This window comes from Procambarus clarkii, chromosome 30 (genome assembly GCF_040958095.1).
Source record: "Procambarus clarkii isolate CNS0578487 chromosome 30, FALCON_Pclarkii_2.0, whole genome shotgun sequence".
Classification (NCBI taxonomy): domain Eukaryota; kingdom Metazoa; phylum Arthropoda; class Malacostraca; order Decapoda; family Cambaridae; genus Procambarus; species Procambarus clarkii.
In genome coordinates this window covers 26,098,523-26,117,613 of record NC_091179.1, presented here as the reverse complement: position 1 = coordinate 26,117,613, position 19,091 = coordinate 26,098,523, and the positions used below count along the sequence as shown (strand labels likewise).

General features: G+C 45.5%; 1 protein-coding gene across 3 annotated transcripts in view; it reads right to left on the bottom strand.

The window, feature by feature from the left end:
* Positions 1-9,516, bottom strand: part of LOC123765541 (uncharacterized) — a 347,439-nt gene extending 337,923 nt beyond the window's left edge. For all 3 annotated transcript variants that reach the window (XR_011230044.1, XR_011230045.1, XM_045754194.2), the window contains exon 1: positions 8,949-9,516. Coding sequence is in view for 1 of the 3 variants with exons in the window: in XM_045754194.2 (XP_045610150.2) it covers positions 8,949-9,124 (176 nt within the window). In the remaining 2 variants the exon portion in view is untranslated. The remainder of the gene's footprint in view (positions 1-8,948) is intronic.
* Between the last annotated feature and the right edge of the window lie 9,575 nt (positions 9,517-19,091).

Genomic DNA, 19,091 nt, shown 5'->3' with positions numbered 1-19,091 from the left:
TGGATCCTGTAGCCTCTCCGAGACACAAACCTTTCTCGCCTTTTTAAAGTGGTCACTGCTGTCATCCATCTACCGTGTACCAAGCTATCAACAGAGTAACGGAAAATGGAAGGACAAACAGATGTTGTCTATACACAACATTGGTAATGCCTCTGAGGGTCCGGTAACTCCTCGCAAGTTTCTATACACGGGGAACATGCGCACTGTGAGTATAGGCTGTGGAAACCCGTGATGCCTGAGATGAGTCAGGTAGCCTGTAGTGCTGTGGCCTGTTGTGCTGTGGCCTGTTGTGCTGTGGCCTGTAGTGCTGTGGCCTGTAGTGCTGTGGCCTGTTGTGCTGTGGCCTGTAGTGCTGTGGCCTGTTGTGCTGTGGCCTGTAGTGCTGTGGCCTGTAGTAAGGTGACCTGTAGTACTGTGGCCTGTAGCACTGTGACCTGTAGTACTGTGACCTGTAGCACTGTGGCCTGTAGTGCTGTGGCCTGTAGCACTGTGGCCTGTAGCTCTGACCTGCAGCACTGTGGCCTGTAGCTCTGATCTGCAGCACTGTGGCCTGTAGCACTCTGGCCTGTAGCACTGTGGACTGTAGCACTGTGGTCTGTAGCACTGTGGACTGTAGCACTGTGACCTGTAGTGCTGTGGCCTGTAGCACTGTGGCCTGTAGTGCTGTAGCCTGTAGCACTGTGGCCTGTAGTGCTGTGGCCTGTAGCACTGTGACCTGTAGCACTGTGGCCTGTAGCACTGTGGACTGTAGCACTGTGACCTGTAGCACTGTGGCCTGTAGCACTGTGACTAGTAGCACTGTGGACTGTAGCACTGTGGACTATAGTACTGTGGCCTGTAGTACTGTGGCCTGTAGTACTGTGGCCTGTAACACTGTGGCCTGTAGCACTGTGGACTGTAGCACTGTGGACTGTAGCACTGTGGACTGAAGTACTGAGGCCTGTAACACTGTGGACTGTAGCACTGTGGACTGTAGCACTGTGGACTGTAGCACTGTGGACTGAAGTACTGTGGCCTGTAGTACTGTGGTCTGTAACACTGTGGCCTGTAGCACTGTGGACTGTAGTACTGTGGCCTGTAGCACTGTGGACTGTAGTACTGTGGCCTGTAGCACTGTGGACTGTAGCACTGTGGACTGTAGCACTGTGGACTGTAGTACTGTGGCCTGTAGCACTGTGGGCTGTAGTACTGTGGCCTGTAACACTGTGGCCTGTAGCACTGTGGCCTGTAGCACTGTGGCCTGTAGCACTGTGGCCTGTAGTACTGTGGCCTGTAGCACTATGGCCTGTAGCACTGTGGCCTGTAGCACTGTGGCCTGTAGCACTGTGGCCTGTAGCACTATGGTCTGTAGCACTGTGGCCTGTAGCAGTGACCTGTAGCACCATGGCCTGTAGCACTATGGACTGTAGTACTGTGCCCTGTAGCACTGTGGACTGTAGCACTGTGACCTGTAGCACTGTGGCCTGTAGTACTGTGGCCTGTAACACTGTGGCCTGTAGCACTGTGGACTGTAGCACTGTGGACTGTAGCACTATGGACTGTAGTACTGTGGCCTGTAGCACTGTGGACTGTAGTACTGTGGCCTGTAGCACTGTGGACTGTAGCACTGTAGCACTGTGGCCTGTAGTACTGTGGCCTGTAACACTGTGGCCTGTAGCACTGTGGACTGTAGCACTGTGGACTGTAGCACTGTGGACTGTAGCACTGTGGACTGTAGCACTGTGGACTGAAGTACTGTGGCCTGTTGTACTGTGGCCTGTAGCACCATGGCCTGTAGCACTATGGACTGTAGTACTGTGGCCTGTAACACTGTGGCCTGTAGCACTGTGGCCTGTAGCACTATGGCCTGTAGCACTATGGCCTGTAGCACTGTGGCCTGTAGCAGTGACCTGTAGCACCGTGGCCTGTAGCACTATGGACTGTAGTACTGTGGCCTGTAACACTGTGGCCTGTAGTACTGTGACCTGTAACACTGTGACCTGTAACGCTGTGAACTGTAACACCGTGGCCAGTAACACTGTGACCTGTAACACTGTGGCCTGTAACACTGTGGCCTGTTACACTGTAGCCTGTAACACTGTGAACTGTAACACCGTGGCCTGTAATACTGTGGCCTGTAACACTGTGGCCTGTTACACTGTAGCCTGTAACACCGTGGCCTGTAACACCGTGGCCTGTAATACTGTGGCCTGTAACACTGTGGCCTGTAACACCGTGGCCTGTAACACCGTGGCCTGTAATACTGTGGGGTGGGACAGCTTAATCTCGTCTTTAGTAATAATCATTTAATAAAAATGCGTGAACCTAGTCAAGGTAAAACCAATTTATTTGTATTTATTTTTTAATATACAAGAAGGTACATTGGGTTGTGAGAGTATGTAACTTGGTGGTCTTAGGTTATTGTTTAAGATTCAGCAACTTGGAACAGAAGTTTCAAGTAGCACTGGCTATGGCGAGCCCGTAAAAAAGAGTTCCGGCAGACTAAAATACGATAACAACCTCTTCTATTCTAAAGTGGGTTATCCTACGGTTTAGCCTCACACATCCTAGGCCTAATCTAATCTATATAATACCAGTTGTCAGGGGACAGAAGCCTATGCTTAGTGGTTTCACATCTGCGTCAGGTATGCCGGGCTCACCATAGCCCGTGCTGCTTGGAACCTTTTAATACCCGAGGATTAAACCTCAGGATTCGATTGCGAGCCGAACACGTGGACCATTAAGCGATAGGACTATTACACCTACGTAAACACCACGGTGTTTACAGGCTGTGGTGGGTATGTGGGCCTGCGGGCCGCTCCAAGCAACAGCCTGGTGGACCAAACTCTCACAAGTCAAGCCTGGCCTCGGGCCGGGCTTGGGGAGTAGAACAACTCCCAGAACCCCATCAACCAGGTATATGTGGGCCTGCGGGCCGCTCCAAGCAACAGCCTGGTGGACCAAACTCTCACAAGTCAAGCCTGGCCTCGGGCCGGGCTTGGGGAGTAGAACAACTCCCAGAACCCCATCAACCAGGTATCAACCAGGTAACACAATAGCCTGCCCTAGGCTATTCACTTTCCTGTTATCTTTTGTAGGGTCTCTTTATATTACAAATTATAAATAACAAAATGCGAAATGTTATTTTTATGTAACCGTCAATATTTCGTATTCATGACTCAGTTGCTTTGTGAACCTGTACACCTGACTCAGTTGCTGTGTGAACCTGAACACATGACTCAGTTGTTGTGTGAACCTGTACACACATTACTCAGTGGCTGTGTGAACCTGTACACATGACCCAGTGTGTGTGTGAACCTGTACACCTGACTTAGTGGCTGTGTGAACCTGTACACCTGACTCAGTTGCTGTGTGAACCTGAACACATGACTCAGTTGTTGTGTGAACCTGTACACACATTACTCAGTGGCTGTGTGAACCTGTACACATGACCCAGTGTGTGTGTGAACCTGTACACCTGACTTAGTGGCTGTGTGAACCTGTACACCTGACTCAGTTGCTGTGTGAACCTGTACACATGACCCAGTGTGTGTGTGAACCTGTACACCTGACTCAGTGGCTGTGTGAACCTGTACACCTGACTCAGTTGCTGTGTGAACCTGTACACACATGACTCAGTGACTATGTGAACCTGTACACATGACTCAGTGGCTGTGTGAACCTGTACACATGACTCATTGGCTGTGTGAACCTGTACACACATGACTCAGTGTCTATGTGAACCTGTACGCGTGATTCAGTGGCTGTGTGAACCTGTACACATGACTCACTGGCTGTGTGAACCTGTACACATGACTCAGTTGCTGTGTGAACCTGTACACACATGACTCAGTGACTATGTGAACCGGTACACATGACTCAGTGGCTGTATGAACCTGTACACATGACTCAGTGGCTGTATGAACCTGTACACATGACTCAGTTGCTGTATGAACCTGTACACACATGACCCAGTGTGTGTGAACCTGTACTGTGGGCTGGCATCTGGTGTGTGGGCTGGAAGCCTCATGTGTCCAGTAAGGGCGTACGAGAAGCATTAGGCTGCGACAGTCCTCTGTATACTCAACAATTTCTTCTGCTAGTTCTCCGCGTGTTCTCTCTCTCTCGCTAGCTCTCTCTCCTCTTCAAGTGCCGCCCACTACCAGCTGTTCTGGTTTACCCACGCCCACGGACGCCCACACGAGGCCACATCATCCTCCTAGCCTATCCCGCTTGCCTGCATTTAAAGCTCACTTTATTTCACCATTTATGCCCGCTGGAAAATAGGTTTCTCTCTAAGTTTTGTTTTCGTGGCGCTGCTATCTACTTCCAAACTCCTGAAGCCTCGTCAGTCGACAGTTTGGTGTCTAATATGGGATTGTTGGCGTACAGGTGGACCAGACTCTTCATGCAGCTCATAGTCGGCTCTAAAAAACAGATTTCACCTTTCAGTTGTTTGGCCTCAACGGGATAACAGTAAGGCTCTGCACGCCCCCCCCCCCCTAACCTGTGTTCTCACATGGTTATGTTTGCGGGGGTTGCGCTTCGGCCCTTGGGTCCCGCCTCTCAACTGTCAATCAACTGGTGTACAGATTCCTGAGCCTACTGGGCTCTATCATATCTACACGTGAAACTGTGTATGGAGTCAGCCTCCACCACATCACTTCCTAATGCATTCCATCTGTTAACTACTCTGACACTAAAAAAGTTCCTTCTAACGTCTCTGTGGCTCATGTGGGTACTCAGTTTCCACCTGTGTCCCCTTGTTCGCGTCCCACCAGTGTTGAATAGTTTATCCTTGTTTACCCGGTCAATTCCTCTGAGGATTGTGTAGGTTGTGATCATGTCTCCCCTTACTCTTCTGTCTTCCAGTGTCGTAAGGTGCATTTCCCGCAGCCTTTCCTCGTAACTCATGCCTCTTAGTTCTGGGACTAGTCTAGTGGCATACCTTTGGACTTTTTCCAGCTTCGTCTTGTGCTTGATAAGGTACGGGCTCCATGCTAGGGCCGCATACTCCAGGATTGGTCTTACATATGTGGTGTATAAGATTCTGAATGATTCCTTACACAGGTTCCTGAAGGCTGTTCTGATGTTAGCCAGCCTGTGTGTGTGTGTGAGTACTCACCTACTCACCTATGTGAGTGTGAGTGTGTGTGTGTGTGTGTATATATGTGTGTGTGTGTGTGTGTGTGTGTGTGTGTGTGTGTGTGTGTGTGTGTGTGTGTGTGTGTGTGTGTGTGTGTGTGTGTGGATCGGTCATTTTGCAATGCATCAAATTTCTCCTCTGTTCTACCTCTTATTAGTTTTACATCAACAAACATTGATACGAAGTATAACAAAAACACGAGTTACGCCACACACATTACCTCTTCACTTTGGTGTCTCCTCTTAAGAGTGACTTGACGCCCGTTAGTTACCATTCATCCACATACACTACTCTATAAAGGTAGTGACAACACTTGTCCATTTGTCCATTTCAAGACGGTTCGCAAATGGACTTTAAAGCCTACTTAATCTAACTCAAACCAACCTAATTTAATCCAACGGAGCGTAACATAGAATAACTGAACGATTGATATGATTGGCAATCGAAGCGCGAGCTTTATCGAACCGTCTTGTGGATGAATTAACCAGACCCCAGTTCTTAACATGTTTGTTTTCTTACTCTCTTAGAAAACGGCTCCCATACAAAAACTTGGAAACAGGAAACTAATGGAAGAACCTATGGCGACATCTACTTTTTATACACAAAATCATGAGGACTTCTCTATCCGTGATTACATATCAGTGTCTACGGGGGAGCGAGATCTAGCTACTGGATTCCGGTTGACTTTGTCCATAATCGCATGAACAGACTCATCAACGGCCACGTTGATGAGTCTGTTCATGAACAGGGACTCAATATCTACAGATTATCTTGTATAGAGGATGTGAACCTTGCAACAAGTCAACAAAGTCATTTGGGGACGGCGCCCACTACCCCCTACCGGAGATAGGGGGAGAGGAAACTCTCTCCCTTCCCTACCTCAGGTGGGGCAGAGGTCCCTCCCCCACACCCCTACCTCATGTGAGGCAGAGGTCCCTCCCCGACACCCCTACCTCATGTGAGGCAGAGGTCCCTCCCCCACACCCCTACCTCAGGTGAGGCAGAGGTCCCTCCCCCACATCCCTACCTCAGGTGGGGCAGAGGAACCTCCCCCACACCCCTACCTCAGGTGGGGCAGAGGAACCTCCCCCACACCCCTACGTGAAATATGGAAGCTGGTCAGAATTACATTTCACCTTTGCAAATGCACATTAATGACAATATGTAAAAGACACATCTAATAATTTAAGTAGGGCATACGTAAATCTGTGTATCTATGTATTTACGTATGTAGGTTAGCTTAGCATTTTAAAAGCACCGAATCACCTTCTGTGGTTGAGTGTTCAATAAACCCCTAAACTGTATGTTTAACACTTCTCTAACCCTGTCCATGGAGGACAGAAGAAAATGTATATATGCTGGTTAGCATTGTAAATGTGTGGCCACGTCTGTGGTAGAAAATAATAATAACAAAAAATAATAAACCCCTACGTGAGGTTGGACAGTGCCCCCCCCCCCCTACCTTTCACTTCACCAAACAGTTGTACACAACTAAGGATAACACGACTCAAGAATAGTTAGATTCTGCATATCAGAAATGTTTAATAATTAAGAAAAAATCGTACAAGCCGCAGATGAACACTAATAAACTGCTTTAGGCCTTTGGGCATAGATTTTGCGATTGTCTTAGCACTATCAAATGTGAGAAAATGACGAACTGAATATCAATGAAGCTTTCAAAGAAAAAAGTCATAATCCATTTTGGTTATACTTTCTGAAACGTGTGCAAGAAATGTCATAATCTACGGAAGGAATTTGAGGTAGTGCGCCTTGCAAGATGTGCCACAACAACTGAAGTAAGTGATGCGGGAGGAAGATTAAGGCACTCGGTGATAAACATATGTTGGCCATCAACACATAAAGACAGTACTATCAACATCAGGAGCTTCCTATCAACAAACATATAAAATACTGCTACAACGTATTTAGAAGTATTAAAGAGCTCGGCAGACTTCAGAAGAAGGTGCCCGATAAGATACGCTATGTTAAGTCATTTAAGGGTATACCACGGGCACAGTTTACAGTATAGCGTATACCATATCCTACTGTTTGTGGGCTATATGTATTCTATAGTCCCTCTTGTTTAGATTTTTTAGATTAGTACGGATTTTCCACTTACAAAAAGTACAATATACTTAACAACAAGTACTATCTAAAGTTGTTGTTGTTAAAGATTCGCTACCTGGAACTAAAAGATCCAAGTAGCACGGTCTATGGTGAGCCCGTAGTGGAGTATCTAAAGTACTATATACAATATATTACAAAAAGTTCTATCCAAACAGGAGGATGGGTTGATATTCTAGTACACGGGAAGTAATGGACACAGGTGCGCACTAGGCTATGAATTAGGTAAAGAAACAATGCGCTTAAGAGATGCCGAACCGCGCGCTCGGGGTCCAGTATGTACACACACACACACACACACACACACACACACACACACACACACACACACACACACACACACACACACACACGGGAGGCGGGACCAAAGAGCCAGAGCTCAACCCCCGCAAGCACAACTAGGTGAGTACACACACACACACACACACACACACACACACACACACACACACACACACACACACACACATATTAAGTGTCTAATAACAGATTACTTTCTATAGAAGTAATCTTACCCTGTCAAAGCCTCTGGCTTCCCACCTTGGGCACATTCTCTCTTATATAAATTGACAATTATGTTATTACCAAAATGCCTCGCCTCCAATGTGTATTTCATTGTCATGTATAGCAGTTGCAGTGCAAGACGTGTTTTGTTGCCACCTATCATTATACTTAAATGGTTTGCAGATCAATTGCAAAAGCTAATGTTATACATGCACCGGAGTCTGACCAGGACCTTATGTGTCCTGTATAAACCATTTGAGTTCCCAGTCAATGAGTTGCGTACCTGGAAACATGAGACACTAGACACAAAGTCGCTTTGTACCTGGCAACCAGTTCCAGGTTCACCCGAAACCAAAAGACGTTTCGTGCCTTCCCAGGCACTAAGGGTAGCAAGGTTACATTAAGTAATAAACACACACATACCTGGCTATGGGCTCGGGGTACAGGGGCTACGCGACACACGTACCTGACTATGGGCTCGGGGTACAGGGGCTACGCGACACACGTACCTGACTATGGGCTCGGGGTACAGGGGCTACGCGACACACGTACCTGACTATGGGCTCGGGGTATAGGGGCTACACCACACACATACCTGACTATGGGGGCGGGGTATAGGGGCTACACCACACACGTACCTGACTATGGGCTCGGGGTATAGGGGCTACACCACACACGTACCTGGCTATGGGCTCGGGGTATAGGGGCTACACCACACACGTACCTGACTATAGGCTCGGGGTACAGGGGCTACACCACACACGTACCTGACTATGGGCTCGGGGTATAGGGGCTACACCACACACGTACCTGGCTATGGGCTCGGGGTATAGGGGCTACACCACACGTACCTGGCTATGGGCTCGGGGTATAGGGGCTACACCACACACGTACCTGGCTATGGGCTCGGGGTATAGGGGCTACACCACACACGTACCTGGCTATGGGCTCGGGGTATAGGAGCTACACCACACACGTACCTGGCTATGGGCTCGGGGTATAGGGGCTACACGACACACGTGCCTGGCTATGGGCTCGGGGTATAGGGGCTACACCACACACGTACCTGGCTATGGGCTCGGGGTATAGGGGCTACACGACACACGTACCTGACTATGGGCTCGGGGTACAGGGGCTACACGACACACGTACCTGGCTATGGGCTCAGGGTATAGGGGCTACACGACACACGTACCTGGCTATGGGCTCGGGGTCCAGTTGGTACCACTTGTCGATGGGGTCGGTGTTGATAAGCCTGGCCAGGGCGGCCTCCGTCAGCTGGACTATGCCAGTGTTGGGGTCGGCGCTCCACTGCCCCGGGGAGAGTGCCAGGCTCCAGCTGCCAGGCTGATGGTCCTCGGCCATCGTCATGAGCACTGTGGCACTCAGGTCACGATGCTCCAGTGTTACCCCCGCGCCTCCTTCAAGTTCCACTCACTTCTCTACCACTGACAACCACTTGATAACTAAGACGGATCTAGAGTTATCCATTCTTGGGGTATTAAGACCACTTCACTTTTGCTGTGTCGCTCAATTATGATCTAAAACATCGAGGGAACACTGTAGTATTTTCAACCTAAAACAGCAGATAACTTTCCAACTTAATTCGCAATGCTGAGATCTTTTAAAATACAATCAGCGGCGTATTTATTCCCGTATAAGAAGACTTGCGAGAGGCGTCACGAGGGGAGAGGTGCGGGTCAGGAGGAAGAGTGTCGCTCGTCCCTGCTCGTGGCCGCCACCAGGCCAACACTGACTCCCCGCCGACCTCAGCACTGCCTCGCGCCCGCACACTCACGCCTCTACACCCACGCCTCTACACCACGACACTCACGCCTCTACACCCACGCCTCTACACCACGACACTCACGCCTCTACACCCACGCCTCTACACCACGACACTCACGCCTCTACACCACAACACTCACGCCTCTACACCCACGCCTCTACACCACAACACTCACGCCTCTACACCACAACACTCACGCCTCTACACCACAACACCCACGCCTCTACACCACAACACTCACGTCTCCAACCCGTCCTCGACTCAAGTCCATTCCATCCTGCGGTCGACCCCCCACAGACGCATTCATAAATTTTAAAATGCTGTTCATTCAAAACGGGAATTTTCTCAAATATAAATTAATATTATAATATATTAGCATATTGTGTATATATAGGCATAGGTTAGGTTAGATGTTTAGGTTCTTTTGGTATTTGTATTTGTAGTACGTGGGTGAAGCATTTACAGCATTGTGGTTCGAACAAAATTCGTCAGTGAAGCACTTGTTCCGGAAATGTTCGAACGTCAGCAGTTGTGAGTCGTGTGTAAACCGCTTTTCCTTCATAAACAGGGGGTTTGGCGGGTGCATGGAATCACTTTTGGATCTTTGTTTGGAGGACGGGCTGGTTTACAGTGTTGTGGTTCGAACAAAATTCGTCAGTGAAGCACTTGTTCCGGAAGTGTTCGAACGTCAGCAATTGTAAGTCGTGTGTAAACCGCTTTTCCATCATAAACAGGGGGGAATTGGTGGGTCATGGAATCACTTTTGAGTCTTTGTTTGGAGGACGGGCTGCGGGCTGGGTTGCAACAGCTTGGAAAGTATCTCAATCACTAGAACGTGTTGAACGGCTCCGGTCCTCGACACTGTTGTTTACGCAATAATTGTCGTCTTCTCTGATGTTGTTCCTGCCTTTTTATATTCTTTCTCGCGTCTATATATTTTCCCTTTATTTTGTATATTGTTTACTTTAGGTTTTAACTTTAGTAATTTTTAATTCCTTTCATGAGATATATTATTTTAAGCGATATATTAATGTTTGAAGGTAATCTTGCGCTGTGTGTGTTCTTTTATTTAGCGCTGCTAAGGAAGCTGTTTTGAAATGTGTTATTTTAAATAGACTAAAAAATATGTATATCTTTTTACTTATATATTTACTAGGAAAAGTATATAACATATCACCTCACCCAAATGCAGGTATATAAAATGAAAGCCGTTTGAATTATAGCATTGTAGAACACTGTTTAGTGTTTGCAGGTTATAGTTGTGTGTGTGTGTGTGTAAACTAAAGTCTTTGAAAATGTAATAAGTTATTACGAAACGCGTTCAAGTGTCACGTCAGACTAGAAATAAAAATGAATTTTGGAGAATTGATTTTTCAATTACCATTGGCAGTGAAAAGAAACATAAGAAATATACTAATATATATATATATATATATATATATATATATATATATATATATATATATATATATATATATATATATATATATATATATATATATATGTCGTACCTAGTAGCCAGAACGCACTTCTCATCCTACTATGCAAGGCCCGATTTGCCTAATAAGCCAAGTTTTCGTGAATTAATGTTTTTTCGACTACCTAACCTAACCTAACCTAACTTTTTCGGCTACCTAACGTAACCTAGCCTATAAAGATAGGTTAGGTTAGGATAGGTAGGGTTGGTTAGGTTCGGTCATATATCTACGTTAATTTTAACTCCAATAAAAAAAATTGCCCTCATACATAATGAAATGGGTAGCTTTATCATTTCTTATGAAAAAAATTAGAAAAAAATATATTAATTCAGGAAAACTTGGCTAATTAGGCAAATCGGGCCTTGCATAGTAGGCTGAGAAGTGCGTTCTGGCTACTAGATACGACATATATATATATATATATATATATATATATATATATATATATATATATATATATATATATATATATGAAGCTATCAAAAACGACATCGGTCAGGAGCTTATAACACAACACATCCCTAAAGCAACCCGCCCCCATGCAGCAGCCAAATTATCCGCCCTCCTGAGAAAGGTCAACAACTCTCCTGGAACGACCCAAGCATGGCACAACCTCCTACTGTTTGGCAACATATGTCTAGCCACCCCTGCAAGGAGAGACAAAACTTTTGCTGTCTAAATCATCAAAGCCATAAATGATTTTCCGAGGGAGGATAACCAGGTGCGCCTTCCCAATCGCGCGAGAAACACCCACGGCAGGAAGAGCAACAGTGGCATATCCGAGACATCAAAAATCAGAACATCAGTCACCAAGAAAATAGAAGAAGGAAACACTATTGGCGCAATACGAGTCATCACCAGTGAGGACTCAATTGCCGACAGAGATGGCGCAACAGCTCAAGCCCTAAGGGAGAAACACCCACCCAGGGCTCCGCGTGAGGACGACATTGTACAAGTGGGGGCTACCGGAACAGAACCTCTCTGGGTGGCTGAATCTGTGGTCCATAAAGCAGCCTTGTCCTTCCCAACAGGATCAGCAGGTGGGTTCACACGACTAAAACCCAACCACATGAAACAAATGCACAACCCTCCACTGGGTGACATTGCACAGGGCCTCTTGGTGGAACTAACCAGATTCACCAACACATGTCTAGCTGACAACATACTAGAGACCATAAGACCTATCTTTTTTGGAGCATCTCTCTGTGCTCTAAAGAAAAAGAGTGGAGGGATCAAGCCAATAGCTGTGGGCAATTCCCTCCGGCGTCTCGTCACAGAGGCTGCTTCGAGAACAGTTAGCGAGGCAGCGGCCAACATGGTAAAGCCAAAACAGCTCGGGTTCGGCATTCCACAAGGGTGTGAAGCGGCAGCTCATGCAGCTCGAGCTTTTGCTGCAAACATCACCGACGAAAAGGCCCTGATCAAGCTGGATTTCAAAAATGCCTTCAATTTGGTGTTGAGGGATGCTGTACTCCATGCGGTTCATCGTCATTTCCCTTCCCTCTACCCTTTTGTACATTCATGCGAGAAATTTGTATGGATCTAAAGTTACTTTTTGGCAAATGTGAAATTAACTCGCGAGAAGGCGTCCAACAGGGTGACCCCCTTGCTCCTCTCCTTTTCTGCTTAGTCATCAAACAAGTCAGAGAGGTCCTGTCCAGCGAGCTTAACATCTGGTTCTTGGATGATGGTACCCTAGCTGGTTCCCAAGACTCCCTCCTGGAGGACATCAGAAAAATCCAGGAGCAAGGTGCAGTTTTAGGCCTCATCCTGAACCCTTCTAAATGTGAAATAATATGTTCCAACCACGGTATCATAGAGAGAGTTGGGGGTTGTTACGGTATCGGCACCTTCGTCTGAGTGTGGCATGGCAATTCCAGCGCCATCTATGAGTCTAAGATTTCAATATAGATTCAACAAAGCCGAAGAAGTTGTTAAACACATATGGCAAAATCTTACTGAAGCGACCATACGTGTAATAAATACTCATACTCCGCCCAAGTAAAACAGAAATAAACAACACTTAGTGGGCCAGCCAGAGGCTTAGGGCCCGTGCAGGAATATCCCTGAAAAAAATAATCTATGAGTCTGCAGTCATAGGTGGCGCTGGAACAACTCCCCTGGTATTGGACGCTACATGAACAACACCATCTATCGGTGGTGGCGTACAGCGATCAATGGCTCCTGTTTCCTGCTCTGGTTAGCAAGAGGGGTCGACGTGGATGACCTCTGGTGGATGGCGGGTCACGATCAGCGCCATCTGTTGTGCTACAGACCATAATGTAAACTCCCAGGTAAATGAGTGTTATCTCAATGTTTCCCCCAGTGTACCGTCCATTTAACTGATGACGTTTTATGTCCACGGAAGCGACGTGTGGAGGCAGTCGTACTGAGAAAAGCAGTTTACCTTGAGCAGTCCACGTACTCTCAGTTTGGTCCTGGAAGAAGACTAAGTAAGCCGCCAAGGATGTGAGCAGTCTGTTAGCTGCTGATTTACGCAGTGTTGGTAGAGATCGGCGTACCCCGGGATTGGCTTATGAGAGTAACGGATGACAGGGAGGTGCCTATAGTGGAGTGCTGCTAGCCGGTTGCTAGTGGCTTCTGGCAGGGGTTAGCTACCCCTGTATATGGTTATTTGAGACCCCAGTCAGCGTGTTACTGAAGTCCTCTGCCAGTGAGTAGCTGAAGAGCGAAAGTGAGGTGTAGGCACCTCGTGAGACTGTGTCGGTGGACTGGCCCTCGTAAAAGGTGAATTCGCCTGTGTTTGCCAGTACGCTTGGACAAGGTTCTGGAGGGACACTGGAGTTGGTGAACACTGCAAACACTTGTGTCCTGCGTGAAAGTGACACCACTGTAAATAAGTGTAGAAATACTCTATTTTAATATATTTTAACAGTGAAGGTAAATATATTGGTGAAGGGAACAGTGTATTGTTCATCCCCCTTTTTTCTTTATCACACTATACAACCATTTCTTGAAAGCATACTACCGACTTGGGGTCGGATACTATAATAGAGGTTACAACATCAAGAACCCGGTTACTGGTCCTGAGTGGCCCTAACAAGGGTGTTTTGCCAAATATCCATAAAACTACACCTGAAGACAGCACACTCCTAGGAGCCTCCCCCCCTGGGGTTGAAAGCCATCGATAAGGTCCTTGATAAGAAAATCACTGACCTTAAGAGGATGGATGGGAGGATTGAGGATATTGATGCTCGTGACACACTTTACCTCATCGCCAGATGCCTATCTCTCCCCAGGTTGACTTACTTTCTGAGGTGTTCACCATCCTACAGTAGCCAAAATCTAGACGAGTATGACCTGTTACTGAAATCCATGCTAGAAAAAGACCTCAACCTCTCTCTCGATGACCTACAGTGGAAACAAGCCTCTCTTCCCGTAAGACTTGGGGGCCTCAGAGTTCGAACAGCAACGCAAATCACTGTTCCAGCCTTCCTGTCCTCCTCGGCATCCGACAACCTTGTGAAGGAAATTCTACCTGCTTACCTACATCAGGTGGCAGGTGTATACGAACCCAATTTTATACACTGTGCCACCGAGTGGGCCTCTTGTGCAGGCCCATCACCTCAACCACCATCCTCAAAATCCCACAAGCAATCCAGCTGGGATGGCCTCATTGTAGACCAAGTTGCTGCAGAGTGCCTGGGTGCTACAACGCAACACGACATTGCTCGCTTCACAGCAGTAGCAGCACCACATGCAGGGCATTTCCTGTTAGCAACCCCAATGTTGGAAACTGACACACGTCTCGCACCACACACCCTCCAAATTTCTGTGGCCCTCCGCCTTGCTGCCCCAATCCGCAACAAATATCGGTGTATTTGCGGCGAGGTGGTGGCCAGCAGGTATGGCCACCATGGCCTATTCTGCCAAAGCACAGGGGGATGGCACTCGAGGCACAGTGAAGTTAACGACATCATCAATAGGAGCTTCACCACAGCTGGATGCCCAGCTGAAAGAGAGCCCTGTTACCTAATGCCCTGTAATTCTGATGATCTTATTGGTCACCCAGATGGTATCGCAGTGAACCCCCTGGAAGAATGGCATGCAGTTGGTATGGGAGTACCATATATATACACAAAAGCGAACAAGCCTGAATGGTCCCCAGGCATATATGCAACTATATACCATCTTGGGCATGATATTTGATAAAATACCATGCTCAAGATTACCATCAGAGTGCCGGCGGGATGATGGGGAATTAGCCGAGGCTACAATCATCTTTTGTCCGGCCGTGATGGTTGAGTGGTTAAGGGGCCCTGTACACCAGTTGCAGAGTGCTCCTGGCAGTATGGGTTCGAGTCACTTCTGGGGTGTGAGTTTTCAGTTGCATATATGCCTGGGGACCATTCAGGCTTGTTCGCATTTGTGTTCCTCACGTGTGCCCCAAAGAATGAGGTGATTTGATAAAATACTCTGCCTAAGATTACCATCAGAGTGCCGGCGGGCTGATGGGCAAAATAGCCTCGGCTACCATCAGTGTTTGACCGGTCGTGATGGTCGAGTGGATAAAGGTGTCCTGTACACACCAGTTGCATTGTACTCCTGGCAGTATGGGTTCGAGTCACTTCTGGAGTGTGAGTTTTCAGTTTCATGCCATTCAGGCTTGTTCGCATTTATATAATATATATATAATATATATATAATATATATACAGTATCTCGTTGGAAACGACAAAGTTTTAGATAATTGATTTTTCAAGTTTGATTTTTGTTAGGTCAAGTACTTTGTTATATGATTTGTATATGTGAGGTGACCTGAGGAGAGATGTGTACACGGCCCACGACACGACAACAGCACAAACGCTTGTGCTCTCTAGAGTGGAGTACTGCTGCACAATGACAGCCCCTTTCAAAGCTGGAGAAATTGCTGACCTGGAGAGCGTGCAGAGATCCTTTACTACTAGAATCCACTCAGTAAAACACCTAAACTATTGGGACCGACTAAAGAGCCTAAATCTGAACTCCCTTGAGCGCAGGCGGGAGAGATACATAATAATTTACACGTGGAAAATATTAGAGGGGCTGGTCCCAAACCTGCACACAGAAATAACATCACATGAGACCAGAAGACATGGCAGGATGTGCAGAATACTCCCGTTGAAAAGCGGAGGTGCAACAGGTACTCTGAGAGAGAACTCTATCAACATCAGAGGCCCGAGACTGTTCAACACGCTTCCGCTACACATAAGGGGCATAACTGGCAATCCCCTCAGTGTTCAAGAGAGAACTGGATAAGCACCTCCAAAGGATACCTGATCAACCAGGCTGTGACTCATACGTCAGGCTGCGAGCAGCCGCGTCTAACAGCCTGGTTGATCAGTCCAGCAACCAGGAGGCCTGGTCGACGACCGGGCCGCAGGGACGCTAAGCCCCGGAAACACCTCAAGGTAACCTCAAGGTAGGCCCCGGTGTGGAACATTGGTACTGCCGGAAACACAGTTCCTGAGACACAACAGAGAGTGTTGCTGAGACAACAGTGACTATGTACATTATATAAGTACCTTATATTGAGTCCTCCAAAAAGAATTATTTCTTCAAGACACTAGTTACATGGAGACTGGTAAACTTCAAGATTAATATCTCAATATTCAGTATATGAGATAAACTGAGTTATTTGGGAGAACTCGCAATTTATTTTTTGAAAATTTTTACGTGTTGGTCTTTTTTCTTATTATAATACACTTATTTTTACGAATATAGCAATGTTTCTATTAATTTTATAGCAGTATTAGCATTATGAATAGCCCCAGCATGAGCAATGAAGCACCATAGCAAATGTTAAGTTTATTTTAGCATTTTTAGCAAAGTACTCTTGAGGCATACGAAGCCTCGCAAAGTATGGCTATCTAAATTATGCTTTAAGGAAGTGGCTGAATCCTGTAGTTGGAATTGTTGAGATTACCGTCAGATAAGAACTGGTCTAGATCTTGTTCAAGGGTTATCACATACTTCTCCCAGTGGTGGATCTTTTAGTAATGATTCTGTCATGCCAAATATAGCGGTGCTGACTCATGCGACGTGTGGACCCCGACGCGGCTTATAAAACAGGTTCTGGCCCGCTTGAACACACTCGCGTGAAACCATTAAATTTTGTTGACAGATGCCTGTGTGTGTGATTTTATGATCAAATAATTTACTTTTATTGGACGTTTATATCAACATGTTTTTCTTTTATTTTCTGCAAGTGCAGCTTTGGCGTTACAAATTGTATTGTAGCTAATTTGTATCCCGATGAAGTTATTTCCGTGTGAACTGTTCTCAGTGTCATTGTTTTGGTCCCACAACCGATATAGGTTTACAGTTTGATATTGTAATAGCCAACATTTAACTCAACAATAATGACCTAATTTTATAGTTTACAGTAGGCTGGATATTAACATCTTTCTCGGGCAGAGTTTGACACTTATTCGTTTCTCACAGAGAGAGGAGTAACTTCCTGTTTTCAATTCTGCAAGATACCATGGAAGACTTCAAGTGAAGGCTAAATCATGTTCCTGAAACATTAGACATGTTGATGACGTAATATAAATTTGAATCTCTAGCGTAGAATACCTTGAAAGCCTTCATAGTTTGCCTTGCCAGGTTTTAGTTCAATAAGTAGTTAGTTCCGTGGCCTTCAGCCTAGCCTGGGATTAAATATTAATGGCAGCACAAAGGCGAAAATTTTAATTATTTCTTAATCTGTTTAAAACTCTCGGGTACTGCGTTTGTTCCGTTACTTCTTCTAGTAAACTGTTTCATATATTTACTCAGTTAAACAAAACATATTTCGCTTTCTTGGACTGATAAACTTTGTCAATAATTGTATGAAAATTTGTTATCATTTTGATTAATCGGTATTACAGTACTTTTCTGTGATAAGATTTCCTTACCGTTTAATAATTGCTCATACTGTACAGCTTTATATTTGCTTTAGTTATCTCTTCATGTTCACCTTGTAAGACTGAATATATTCAGTTCTTCTAAAACACCAACATTATCAGATATACAAATTCAACATATACAAATACATATACATAATACTGTACATATACAAATACATATACATAATACTGTACATATACAAATACATATACATAATACTGTACATATACAAATACATATACATAATACTGTACATATACAAATACATATACATAATACTGTACATATACAAATACATATACATAATACTGTACATATACAAATACATATACATAATACTGTACATATACAAATACATATACATAATACTGTACATATACAAATACATATACATAATACTGTACATATACAAATACATATACATAATACTGTACATATACAAATACATATACATAATACTGTACATATACAAATACATATACATAATACTGTACATATACAAATACATATACATAATACTGTACATATACAAATACATATACATAATACTGTACATATACAAATACATATACATAATACTGTACATATACAAATTCGAAAATTGTCACTGAAACCTTGCAACAAGAGAACTCATGTGACAACATACATCTGAATGCACTTCAATTTCTTTATTATGCCCCCCATACCCATCCCGTGGGCGGTGGTGTAAAGGATTACAGAGGCACATAATCGGTTCAGGAACTGAACCCTTTAGTTCGTTTAGCTAAGCAAATAACAATCTTTTGACGCTAGTTACAAAACTATTAATGTTGTATATACATATACACATATTCATGCATACATGTACATATACATACGTATACATATATACATACACATGCATATTTAATCACCCACACAGACACACATCAATAATCTTTTGTGATAAACGCTATGCTAGAGCATTAATACACGCACTATGACGTCATGAGCGTTAAATACACATCAGCTGAGTGCCAAGTCATGTAGGAATACTAGGTGGTTGTTGTTTAAGAGTCGCTACCTGGAACAAAACGTTCCAAGCAGCACGGGCTATGGTGAGCCCGTAGTAGACTTACCTGGCACAGGAGCGGGGCAAGTAGCACGGGCTATGGTGAGCCCGTAGTGGACTTACCTGGCACAGGAGCGGGGCAAGTAGCACGGGC